General features: G+C 42.0%; 1 protein-coding gene across 1 annotated transcript; it reads left to right on the top strand.

The window, feature by feature from the left end:
• Positions 1-7,609: 7,609 nt before the first annotated feature.
• LOC142163817 (uncharacterized) lies at positions 7,610-12,031 on the top strand. Its single transcript, XM_075220962.1, has 8 exons — positions 7,610-8,151; positions 8,204-8,540; positions 8,660-8,878; positions 8,958-9,167; positions 9,690-9,865; positions 11,017-11,085; positions 11,602-11,698; positions 11,786-12,031. The coding sequence occupies exons 1-8, from the start codon at positions 7,610-7,612 to the stop codon at positions 12,029-12,031; spliced, it is 1,896 nt and encodes a 631-aa protein (XP_075077063.1).
• The last annotated feature ends 300 nt before the right edge of the window (positions 12,032-12,331 follow it).

Genomic DNA, 12,331 nt, shown 5'->3' with positions numbered 1-12,331 from the left:
ACCCTCTCCCAAACTTTTATCGTATGACTCAACAGCTTGATACTTCCATAATTGTTGCGATTCTGGATATCATCCTTGTTCTTGTACAAGGGAATCATCATAATCTATCTTCATTCTTCATGCATCATTTTTGTCCTAAAATTTACGTCGAACAACCTAGAGAGCCATTCCAAGCCTGTCTTACCTGCGCTCTTCCAGAATTCTACCGGGATTTTGTCTGGCATGGTCGTTCTACCCCTGCTCATTCTATACATCGCCCCCTCAACCTCCCCCACTCTTATGCACCTACAATACCCAATGCCCGGATGACTCCCGGAATGCTCCAAATCACCAAACATGATGTCCTTATCCCCTCTTCATTTAAGAGTTTATGGAAGTATGACTACCACATCCGCCTAATATGTGCCTCATCCATCAGAACTCTACCCTCCTTATCTTTTATGCACTTTACTTGATCCAGATCATGGGCCTTACTTTATCTCACTCTATCAAGCCTGTACAACTTCTTATCCCTGCATTTCTCCCTAAGCTCTTCATACAAACGTCTAAACATTGCAGTTTTAGCCGCAGTGATCGCCAACTTCGCCTTCTTCGTAGCCTTCTTATACCTCTCCTCATTGGCCCTCTTCTCCACCTTGTCTATGCTCTCTATATGCCAGTTTCTTGCCTTTCACTTTACCTTAGACCTCGTTATTCTACCACCAGATCCCTTTGCGGCCACCAGAGAAACCCTTCGAGACCCCAAACACCTCCTTCGTAGCTTCTTTGATACAGTTTGTTGTCATGATCCATATACAACTTGCATCCCCACTACTTCTCCAAGCTCCCATAACCACTAATGTCTCCCCCAACTCCTGAGCTTTGTCCTTTGTCAAGGCACGCCACCTGATCCTAGACAAGCGAGACACTACCCTCTTTTTCTTTGTCCGCATGATCGTGAGGTCCATACCTAATATCCTATGTTGAGTCGTGAGATTCTCACTCGGGATAACCTTACAATTTGTATATATACCTCTATCACACCTCCTAAGAAGTATATGATAATTTTGCATCCTGGCCACCATACTCTTAAAAGGACCAATTGCTCCTCCTTCTTCAGAAAACACGAGTTAACGACCACCAAATCAAAGGCTTTAGCACGATCCAACAAAGAAGTTCCTCTTCCATTTTTGTCACCAAAACCAAAGCCAACATGCACATCGTCATAACTCCTCCAATGTGGCTATTAAAATATCCTCTTATGAGAAGCTTCTCGGTGTACGGAATTCACCCCCACCAACCCATCTAAGTCCTCCCAAATGAGCCTCATCCTCGTCCAAACCCACTTGAGGTGCGTAAGCACTAATTATGTTCAAAGTAAACCCTCTCACAACTAGCTTAATAGCCATCAGCCTGTCATTCACCTTCCTTACCTCTATCACTAGCTCTTTAAGATCTTTATCAACAAATATGCCTACCCTATTCTTCCCCCTCACCCCTTTCGAGTACTACAACTTAAACCCAGCAAAGAACTACAGTAAGGAAATACTATAACAAAGCACGCAGGCAAAACAACTAGCTAGGATACAAGCAAGACTGATTGAATAAACAATTCAACTTAATGGAATATTCCTAATATAAACAAAGGAACGAGATACAGATATACATAAATAAATATATACATGGGAATCAAGTCAATGCAAACTAATTCCAACAATGAAGCAAATCAATAATGCTACTGAATCTTCAGAAAAGAGCAAGAATATAGAATACTTAGTCAGAACACAACCAACACGAAGGTTTCCCAGAAATTGACAAGTAACATGCGAATTAAAGCAATAGAGTATAATAAATCGAGTCAATGAAAATTGATTCCAACGATGAACAATGATCTCGTCCAAGTTCACGCCTCAATACGAGGTTATAAAAACGGTCGATGCAATAATAGTACCCAACAAGAGTCAGGGTCGAATTCCGCAGGGAGCTATAGATGGGAGTTAGTAGTATATATCGTAGTATGTGAATTTGAATATCTAAATTTACTCCAAAAAATTTGGCTGTTTTGAAATCTAATTTGAACTACGATTGCAAGTTGAGAATTAAAACTAGGAAATTGTTTTTATTGTTTTTCAAATGTTGTAAAAAGACTAGGGATATGACCTTCACCTAGGTGATTGCCTAATGGGATATAAACTTTAAAGCTTGTTTTATTGGTCGGGGTATATTATAGCTATCAACACTAAATTACCCACTCAATACCTCTCGGTCAGATAGTGATTTTGCCCAATTTGACTTTCTCAAGTCCAAATGGGTATTGAGCAAAACGGTTGATAAAATCTCAAGTCGGGTTGTTACTATCTCTAGGTTCAACCCTTTAATTGAGCTTATCAATCTCTCGATTGACCCAATTTCTTGTTAGTCAAGTTTTCCTAGACTAAGTCTCTCTTTCTCAAGTAGAGACCAAGTCAAATAGGCATGAACTAATGTTTGCAACCATTAATTCCACAAATAAAATCAAGAACAAGGCTAAATAATAAATACCCACAATAAACAAGCAATAAATTAAACACCCATTAAGTTTACACACTAGGATTGGGTCACAACCCTAATGAAAAATCTAGCTGCTCATGCTTGAAATGGAAGAAATAGAAGAAGAAATGATAATTAAACTCATATTGCTAATTAAAATGATAAAATCTAACTTAAAATAGCTCAAAATATGAAAAACTACTAAAAAGAGTAAAAGGAAACGGCTACTGTAGCAGCTGATGTCAAAAGTTAACCTAAAAATGTGAAACTTGTCTATTTATACAGGGCTGAAAATTTCGGACAAAAATGCTCTTTCGGAGGTTCTGCGGCCGCACAATTACATGTGCGGTCTGCACTTTTCTTCAGCTTGACAGGATTGGAAATCTGCGGCCGCATAATTCTGAACTGCGGCCGCACTGCACTCTATCTGTGGTCCGCAGATTTGTAATTGCGGCTGCATCTTGCTCTTTTGCGGTCCGCACAATTGTGACTGCGGCCGCACAATAATTGTGCGGTCCGTATTTTTGATGGACTTGAATTGCAGAGTCTCTGAACTTTGCTCTGACCCAGCTTCTGCGGCCGCACCATTCATGTGCAGACCGTTTGCACCAGTCTCTGATGGATTTTCCTTCATAACCTGTGGCCACAGATGATATTCTGTGGTCCGCATTTTTGAGCTTCTGTGCCTTATTTTGTCCTTGAGTTCAGATTACTCCTTCTTGAGTTGGATTTCATCTCGGGAGTTCATCTTCTAATATTCCTATAATGAAGCACATTTTATCAGTTTTCGGGAACATAATTAAACACTTTTGGACTAAAACGAAAGCTAAAAGGCGCTAATAAGTAGTAAAAATCCACACTTATCAACTCCCCTAAACTTAAGCTTTTGCTTGTCCTCAAGCAAATAAAGTGGTTCCCACCTCCACAAGTTAAGAGTCATTCCAGAAAATCAAAGTGAGTCACTCACACATCAATTGGGACCAACAATTACCCACACCACTTATGAATTATCAACAAGGCAACAAGTTAAACTTTTAAGCACAAATAGTTCTATTGTGACACTTGAGCATCAATAGTTGACTTTATTCATCAAGGAAGCTTCCTCTTTCATGTAGGTCATTGTGGATCCCAAACTCATCTTTCTCTACTCTCTGGTTGACTATCTCACTTAAGAATTTAGCACTCAATCCAAGGATTTGCTAAAAGTTCACTCATCTCTCTCAAAAGAATATCGCAAGTACGGCTTTAAGTACCATAGGCTTGCCCTCATGTAAATGACCACTAATGTAAGCTCACTCGGCTTGAAATCACGTAGGGCTTTTTTACGGAGTGCAATGAAAGCTTTTGGACTAAGGTTGGATATGCTATGATAGAACGAGTTCATCTTTCCTTAAGCACTTTTATTTTCTTTTCTCGGCTCATGCTTTTCCAACTCTTGAGGCATTGATGGTAGGCTATAATTGTATATTTTGGCCATTAATTGCACTATAATTCTCTGTACTTTACTAATATTTGAGCTTTAAATGGTATTAATTTGCACTGACTGTGTGCTTTATGCTTTGCAGGAGCGATTTTGAGCTACTATGGAGCTTTGAAGGCTAAGTAAAAGCTTATGGAGTAATTTGGGATTATGTTCGAGGATCAAAGGATGCTAGTGTACTTAAAAAGAAGAAGGAAGAAGAGAGCAGAAAGTTGCCCAGGTGCACGACCGCGTACTGGGCGCGCATGACAAGCAGAAACTGGCCAAATTGCGTGGCCATATGCGCCGTCACCTGCCCAGGTGCGCGACCGCGCACGTATATCGGAAACATTCTCCCAAGGCTAATTTTATAATTTTGGAGGCGACTTCCCTTGACCTATATGAAGCCCAACTCGTCTAAAAAGAGGGCATCTTGGATTTGGAGGGCATCTTTGCAGGGAGAAGAAGCACGGAAGCAACGGGAAAGCAAGATACTTGATCCAATTCACTCAATACAAAAGTTGGTTTGAATTTGGGAATTGTAATGTCTCCTTGTTCTTCTAATACTCTTGCTATGAATATTTTCTTCGTTATGGAGTAATTCTCCTCAGGGTTGTTGGCGGATGTTATGAATTGACTATTGTTTTGGGTTTTACTCTATGTTAATTGCTCGAATTTACTGAATGGGCTATTAATTGAATTGCAAGGTTTATCGTAGATTTACTTTAATTGAAAGAGAAGTCTGCTGCTATTTGCTTTGTACCATCTTAACTGGGTTGATTTTACGCCCCTTCTAGGTAATCGAAAGAGCTTAAGGAGTTATCGATTTACCTAGTTCAGGAGAATAACCGAGAGGAGCTCTTCGAAAGATCGTTCATTCACTATTTTAGTGCATATATTCAGAGGGCCTGTTATTAGGCTAGCTAAAGGAATCAAATTTATTCGGAAGAAGACTCAATCCCAACCGAGTTATCGAGGATGCATTTGAAAATGCAGGTCCTAGGCCTGGGAGATTATGCTAGATCGGTGTACAACCAACAACAGTCTAGTGTGAGGCCCCCAGAATAATTGCATTTTCAGAGGCAAACCCAATAAAGATTCCAACAACCATCTGATGGACTTTGATAAAATTGTGAACACATTCCGCTACAATGGAGCATCACATGATGCTATATACCTCAGAGCATTCTCGTTCTCGCTGAAGGATGATGCAAAGCAGTGCTTGAGAAGTTTGCCCACAGGGTCAATCTGTACGTGGGAGGAGATAACTACCAAGTTTCTGGAAAAATACTTCTCAGCTGCTAAGGCTAGAAGGATGAGGAAGGAGATACACAATTTCAGCCAAGGTGAAGGAGAGACAGTATTCGAAGCATGGGAAAGATTTAAGGAGATGCTGCAGAGGTGCCCTCACAACGGAATGGAACAATGGATGCAACTTCAGGACTTTTGGGACGGTTTAAACCCGTCATCTAGGAGATTGCTAAATAGTGCAGTTCCAGGCCCTTTGATGAAGAAAACTCCAGAAGAGATTGTCACTCCTTTGAATGAACTATCTGAAGATGCAGATCAATGGTCCACAGACCAAGTGGATCGGAGAAAATTAGCAGGGGTGCACCAAGTAGAATCATCTGTAGCAATGCAGGCCCAAATTGCAGTTATAGCTAAAGACATCAAGCAATTGACTATGGCTCAGGTGCAAACTCAACCACAGGTGGGTTGTGACATTTATGGGATGGGACACCCCACACATGAGTATCAAGCTACAGCTGAAGAGGTCAACATTGTGGGGAACTTTAATAGAGGAAACTACCAAGGTGGGAACAACTTTAATGCTATGGGTCAAAGACATCCAGGTTTTTCGTGGAGTTAACCTAATGGGATCTTGAACTCATGGCAGCAAAACAATCTCAAACCCTAGGGTCAGAGACCACCAAGTTTTCAAAACCAGCAGAGGCAACAATACCAGCCACCACAGCCAAATCAGTCAAATATTGAAGATCTCAGAAAGGCATTCATTAACAAAACAGATGAAAAATTCGAGACTCAGGGCATGACTATCCGGAACTTAGAAAGGCAAATGGGATAGATTACAAATTTGTTGTCTGAGAGGGCTCCTGGGACTGTTCCCTCCGACACTGAAAAGAACCCGAAGGAAACAATCAACATTGTATCTCTAAGAAGTAGAAAAACATTGACTGACCCAATACCAAAGGCTAAATCGGAGGTGGTTAACAAGCAGACCGAGACACTAGTAGAGGAAAAGAATGAAGAGCAAAAGAGCTAGAATAGTGGGGTACAAAAGAAAATTGAAGAAAGTAGTCATATGCCAGCTCTACCGTTCCCTAAAAAGATGAAGCGGGAGAAATTTGACAAATGTTTTGGGAGATTCTTGGAGATGCTCAAACAACTTTATGTGAACATTCCCTTCACAGAGGTACTCACTCAGATGTCTGCTTACGAAAAATTCTTGAAGGAAATCCTGTCTAGCAAGAGGAAATTAGAGGAGACAACAATGGTCACGTTGAATGCCCACTTCAGTGCCATATTGCAAAATAAAATTTCCCAAAAGTGTGGGGACCCAGGAAGCTTCACCATACCATGCTCGTTGGGGAGTGAGAAATTCGACAAGGCCCTCTGTGATTTGGGTGCGTCTATAAATCTAATGCCTGTCTGTATTCAGGAAACTGGAAGGTAAACTTGGAGTGATCAAATCAATACCAGTATCCCTACAACTGGCCGACTAGATCACCATTCTACCTAAGGGAATCATTGAAGATATTCTAGTACGGGTGGACAAGTTTGTATTCCCCGTAGACTATTATTGTGGTGGATATGGAGGTGAACAAGGAGGTGCCTTTAATTCTAGGGAAGCCATTTTTATGTACAGGTAGAGTCATCCTTGATATGTATGAGGGGCAGCTTATACTTAGAGTGGACAATGAGAAAGTAGTGTTCCAGATGAAGAGAATGATGAAATACCCCAGTGATGAGGCGTCTGCCTACTCGTGTTTCAAGCTAGATGTCATTGGAGAGTTGGCTGAAAAGTATAAGTTTGACAAGCTTGTGGGGGATACTCTAGAGAGGTGTATAACTCAGTCTAGCACAGTGGAGGATGAAGATCCTGAAATAAAAAAAGAGGCTGAAGCTCTTAAAACTGAGGATCAAGTAGTTGATGAGGAGGAACAAAAAGAGCAGGCTTCTAAGCCCAATGTGGAATTGAAAGTCCTCCCCACTCACTTGAAATATGCTTTTCTCGAAACTAACAATTTTCCTGTGATTATTTCTGCTGACTTGACAGGTACACATGAGCAAAAGCTGGTGGAGTTGCTGTCAAAGCACAAGAAGGCCATTGGTTGGAGCATACCTGATATTCAAAGAATCTGTCCAGCCATTTGCATGCACAAAATTCTGTTAGAAGAAAATAGCAAGCCAGTGGTGCAGCCTTAACGCAAGTTGAACAAAAATTTGGAGGAGGTAGTGCATAAGGATATCATCAAATTGCTAGATGCGGGAGTGATTTTTTCCATCTCTGATAGCCAGTGGACTAGTCCAGTGCAAGTTGTACCTAAAAAGGGGGGCATGATAGTGGTGAAAAATGAAAATAATGAACTGATCCCCACAAGAACAGTCACCGGGTGGATAATGTGCATTGATTATAGAAGATTGAATGATGCAACAAGGAAAGACCACTATCCACTCCCTTTTATTGATCAAATGCTCGAGAAGGTGGTTGGACACGGATGCTACTGCTTCCTGGATGGATATTCAGGCTTCAATCAGATACCCATTGCCCCAGAAGATGTTGAGAAGACCATATTTACTTGCCCGTCAGGTATTTTTGCTTACATGAGGATATCGTTTGGGCTATGTAATGCACCTGCCGCTTTTCAGAGGTGCATGATGTCTATATTCTCGGATTTAAATGGGAAGTATCTAGAGGTGTTCATGGATGATTTCACCCTTTTTGATGATGAATTTGAGGATTGCTTGATGAATTTGAAGCTCGTGCTTGAACGTTGTGATGCCACTCACTTGGTTCTTAACTGGGAGAAGTGTCACTTCATGGTGAATGAGGGAATTGTCCTAGGCCACAAAGAAATTGCGCATGGAATTGAAGTTGACCGAGCTAAGGTTGATGTTATTGCTAGGCTCCCCTCCCCCTACTTCGGTGAAGAGCATAAGACGTTTCTTGGGACATGCTGGGTTCTATAGGAGGTTCATCAAAAACTTTTCCAGCATTACCAAGCCATTGACAGCATTGCTAGCGAAAGATACCAAGTTTATTTTCAATGTGGAGTGCTTAAGAGCATTTGAATTGATAAAGGAAAAACTTGTTAGTGCTCCTATTATGGTAACACCTGATTGGAGCCAGCCATTTGAGATAATGTGTGATGCTAGTGATGTAGCTGTGGAAGCAGTTCTGGGGAAACGAAGAGATAAAATGTTTAGGCCTATCTACTATGCAAGCAGGATATTGAATGATGCTCAAGTCAATTATGCCACTACTGAGAAGGAATTTTTTGTTGTGGTCTTTGTTTTTGACAAGTTTAGATCTTACCTGGTTGGAAGTAAGGTGATTGTACACACTGATCACTCAGCGTTGAAATACCTATTGAGTAAGAAGGAATCCAAGCCGCGTCTGATGCGGTGGGTGTTGTTGCTCAAAGAGTTTGACTTGGAGATAAAAGATAGGAAGGGCACAGAAATCAAGTTGCAGATCATCTATCTCGACTTGAGAAACCTCCAGTTGAAACAATCGAAATAAGGGAAGAGTTCCCTGATGAGCAGATTGTTTCCATAGCAACAGTCTTTGAAAGGCCGCCTTGGTATGCGGATGTAGCCAACCTTTTGGCTAGTGGATGGTTACCCCGTGACCTCACTCATGATCAAAGGCGAAAGCTTCAAGGTGAGGTAAAAAGTTATTTTTGGGATGACCCTTTCTTGTTTAAACTATGTGCAGATGGTGTAATTCGAAGATGTGTGCCTGAAGGAGAAATGGAAAGCATTCTGTCTCATTGCCATGATGGATCATCTGGAGGACACTATGGTGGAAATCACACTGCAGCAAAGGTCATGGAAGCCGGTTTCTTTTTGGCCTACTCTGTACAAAGATGCAAGGGCGTATGTAGCTGCATGTGACAAGTGCCGGAGAACAGGCAATATTAGCAAGAGGGATGAAATGCCTCTCAACTCCATTCTGGTATGTGAAATTTTTGATGTTTGGGGCATTGACTTCATGGGTCTGTTCCCAATGTCGCATTCTCATGAGTATATCCTAGTACTCGTTGACTACGTCTCTAAATGGGTCGAATAAATCCCTACTAGGACCAATAATACTCGGATGGTGTGTGAGTTTTTGCGGAAAAACATCTTTACCCGTTTTGGGACACCTCGAGTGATTGTTAGTGATAATGGGTCACACTTTGTGAATGAATAGTTTGTTGCACTACTGTCCAAGTATGGGGTCACACACAAAATAGGAATCTCGTACCATGCCCAAACTAGTGGGCAAGTCGAAGTGGCCAATCGAGAACTAAAACAAATTCTTGAAAAGACGGTTAGTGCTTCTCATAAAGATTAGTCTGTCAAGTTGGATGAAGCACTATGGGCGTATAGAACTGCGTTCAAAATGACCATAGGGACTTTGCCATTCAAATTAATGTATGGTAAGTCGTGTCACCTACCTGTTGAGATAGAACATAAGGCTTATTGGGCAATTAAGGTGCTTAATCTTGATCTTAGTCTTACAGGTGATCACATGTTGGAGCAGATGAATGAATTGGAAGAGTTCACACTGGACGCATATGAAAGTGCGCGAATTTTCAAGGAAAAGACTAAAATGTGGCATGATCATATGATTAAGCCAAAGGAGTTTCATGAAGGGGACAAAGTCTTACTGTATAATAGTAGACTCAGATTATTTCCCGGAAAATTCAAGTCTAGATGGACGGGACCATATGTGGTGAAACATATATCACCATACGGGGCAATTGAGATCCAGAACCAAGACGGAATAGAAAGTTTTAAAGTAAATGGACACAAACTAAAACCGTATCTTGTTGGGGGATTTGCACAGCAATCCTCGAGCATCAAAATCAACTAGGATGCCCGATTGAGTCAAGCTGACGACTATAACTCAGAACTACCTCTAACCCTTCTGCTAGTTAGATTTTCTTTTTTTTTGCTTCACATTTGTTCACAGCAAAGAATAGATAAAAATTAGTGTATACTATGATGTAATAGGTACAGGAAGGCACATGTTGTGGAAGGTAGGAAGTTTTATAAAAATAAAAAAAATATAAATGTGCGCAGCCACGCACTGACCGCGCATATGGTCGCGCATTTTCAGACCTTCACTGCCTCACGTGTGCGGCTGCGCATTGACCGCGCACCGACCGCGCATTTTCAGACCTCCACTGCCTCACGTGTGCGGCCACGCACTGACCGCGCACAGGTAAGCTTTTTTTTTTCTTTAGTTAATTTTGGACCACCCCCCCTCTTCTTCTAAACAACTCCAATTTCGGACCCACCCCTTTCCTAAACAACCCCAATTTCAAAATCCCCCCTTTCCCCTTCTTCTAAACAACCCTAACCCAAACCCCTTCTCTCATCTCTTCTCTGAAGCATCCAATCCCACCATCAATTGACAGTGCCCACTTTCCTTTTCTCCTCTCCCCACAACCTCACGAGTTTCCCCTCAGGTAAGTGAGATGTTTTCCCCCACTTAGTTTAGTCTATTTTCTTTTCTTTTTCTTGAGTTGTAGTAGATTTTTGTTAATGTTTTCTTTCTAGTTATACTTGTTCTCTTATGGGGTGGTAGTTGAATTTCACCAAGACGGGCTACGTGTGACATTGGTGTATCTTTCATCGAATTGGGGGCTAAAAATTGTTGTGTGAGGGTTCGGTAGAACTGCGCATATCAGGTGTTCGTATAAATGCCACAAAGAGTTTGAGAGTGTAATTTTGTGACCAAGTGTGCTGGTGAAGTCTGAGTAACCGCTCTTGGTTTACCCATTGTGCCTTTAACTGATATTTGGTGTTTGTTACAGGTATTATGACGCCTTCCAAGAAACGAAGAACCACAAGTGCCTCCTCAAGCGCGCTGGCTCATCCGGGCTGTGAGTTTCTGCTAGTGCTCGCCCGTATGATAATAACAAGTTCGTCTCCAGTGAAGCCGAGGAACGCTTCAGTTATAAGGCAAGCAAGAAGCGTATATCGGAAAGGGGAATCGATATGGGGTCCTTCCAAAATGACTGCCCCAACATGTATCATGAATTAGTCAGGCGAGGGCTCATGATATTTTTTGAAGAACCTGACGAAGCCAACTTAATGGTTGTTCGGGAGTTTTATGCGAACTGCTTGGAACATGTTAACCATGTTTGCACAGTTCGAAAGAAGAGTGTAGACGCATCCACAGAGGCCATTCGAAGGGCCTACCATTTGCCAGTGTTTGGGGAAAATCCTAAAGCAGAAGACTACTATGACACGTATAGCCGAGAACCACCCATGTGGCAACTGTTCTTTAGAAAAATTTGTGTGCCCAACAAGGAGATAGTTTGGGTCACGCCGGGGCAAAAGTTTCATTCGGCATCATTAACCTTTGAAGGGAAGTGTTAGCTCTACATTATAAATAGTCGCCTGCTGCCTTCTTCAAACACCACTGAGGTGAATGGTCCCCGGGCTGCACTGATCTTGTGCATTATCAATGGCAATGATTTTGATGTGACTAAGGTTAGTCACGATGAGATGTTCATTCGTTGTCCTGTATAGAGGTATGGGTTCTTCTTTCCATCCTTAATCACTCGGTTATGCTGTGAGGCACGTGTACCGGAAAACAAGGACATGGATGGGAAAGTCAAAAAGGAACAAAACTTTCGGGCCGATAAAGTAGTAATTGGGAAGGACTCTGTTGGGCCTGTAGAGGTAAATAACGATGCGTCTTATGTACCCGACGATGGTAATGAGGTGCAAGCTGAGGATGTGGTTGCTTCCCTGCCGCACGAGCAGGTTGTTAGGGGAACCTCAGATGGCAGATGGGACACAAGAATGAGCGCCTTAGAGTAGGAGATGACGAGGATGCGTACCTCTATCACAGACTTGGGAGCTCGAGTGGATGCCCTTGCTACACAAAATACCAAGTCCGAGAGGAAGGTCATGGCATGGCTGCGTGCACTTGGCCGGGCTTGCCATCTAGACCCCGGCACTGTCTCCGACACGGACTGACTCTATCAGGGAAGTTTTCTTTACCTTGCATTTTTTCTTGTGTGACATGGGGGCATGCCACTATTTAAAGTGTGGGGTGGGGGATATGTTGTATGTATGTATGAATGTATATTAGTTTTAGTTTTCTTTTGTTAGTTGAGT

This window comes from Nicotiana tabacum, chromosome 9 (genome assembly GCF_000715075.1).
Source record: "Nicotiana tabacum cultivar K326 chromosome 9, ASM71507v2, whole genome shotgun sequence".
Classification (NCBI taxonomy): domain Eukaryota; kingdom Viridiplantae; phylum Streptophyta; class Magnoliopsida; order Solanales; family Solanaceae; genus Nicotiana; species Nicotiana tabacum.
The sequence above is the reverse complement of the archived record's forward strand: the minus strand, read 5'-3'. Positions and strand labels throughout refer to the sequence as shown.

Excerpts from the sequence above, each read along its gene's own strand:
- LOC142163817 (XM_075220962.1), top strand. The coding sequence starts at position 7,610 with ATGTGCATTGATTATAGAAGATTGAATGATGCAACAAGGAAAGACCAC. Across the intron at positions 8,541-8,659 it reads CTTACCTGGTTGGAAGTAAG|GAAGGGCACAGAAATCAAGT; the intron begins GTGATTGTACAC and ends GATAAAAGATAG. Across the intron at positions 11,086-11,601 it reads CGCGCTGGCTCATCCGGGCT|TCGCCTGCTGCCTTCTTCAA; the intron begins GTGAGTTTCTGC and ends CATTATAAATAG.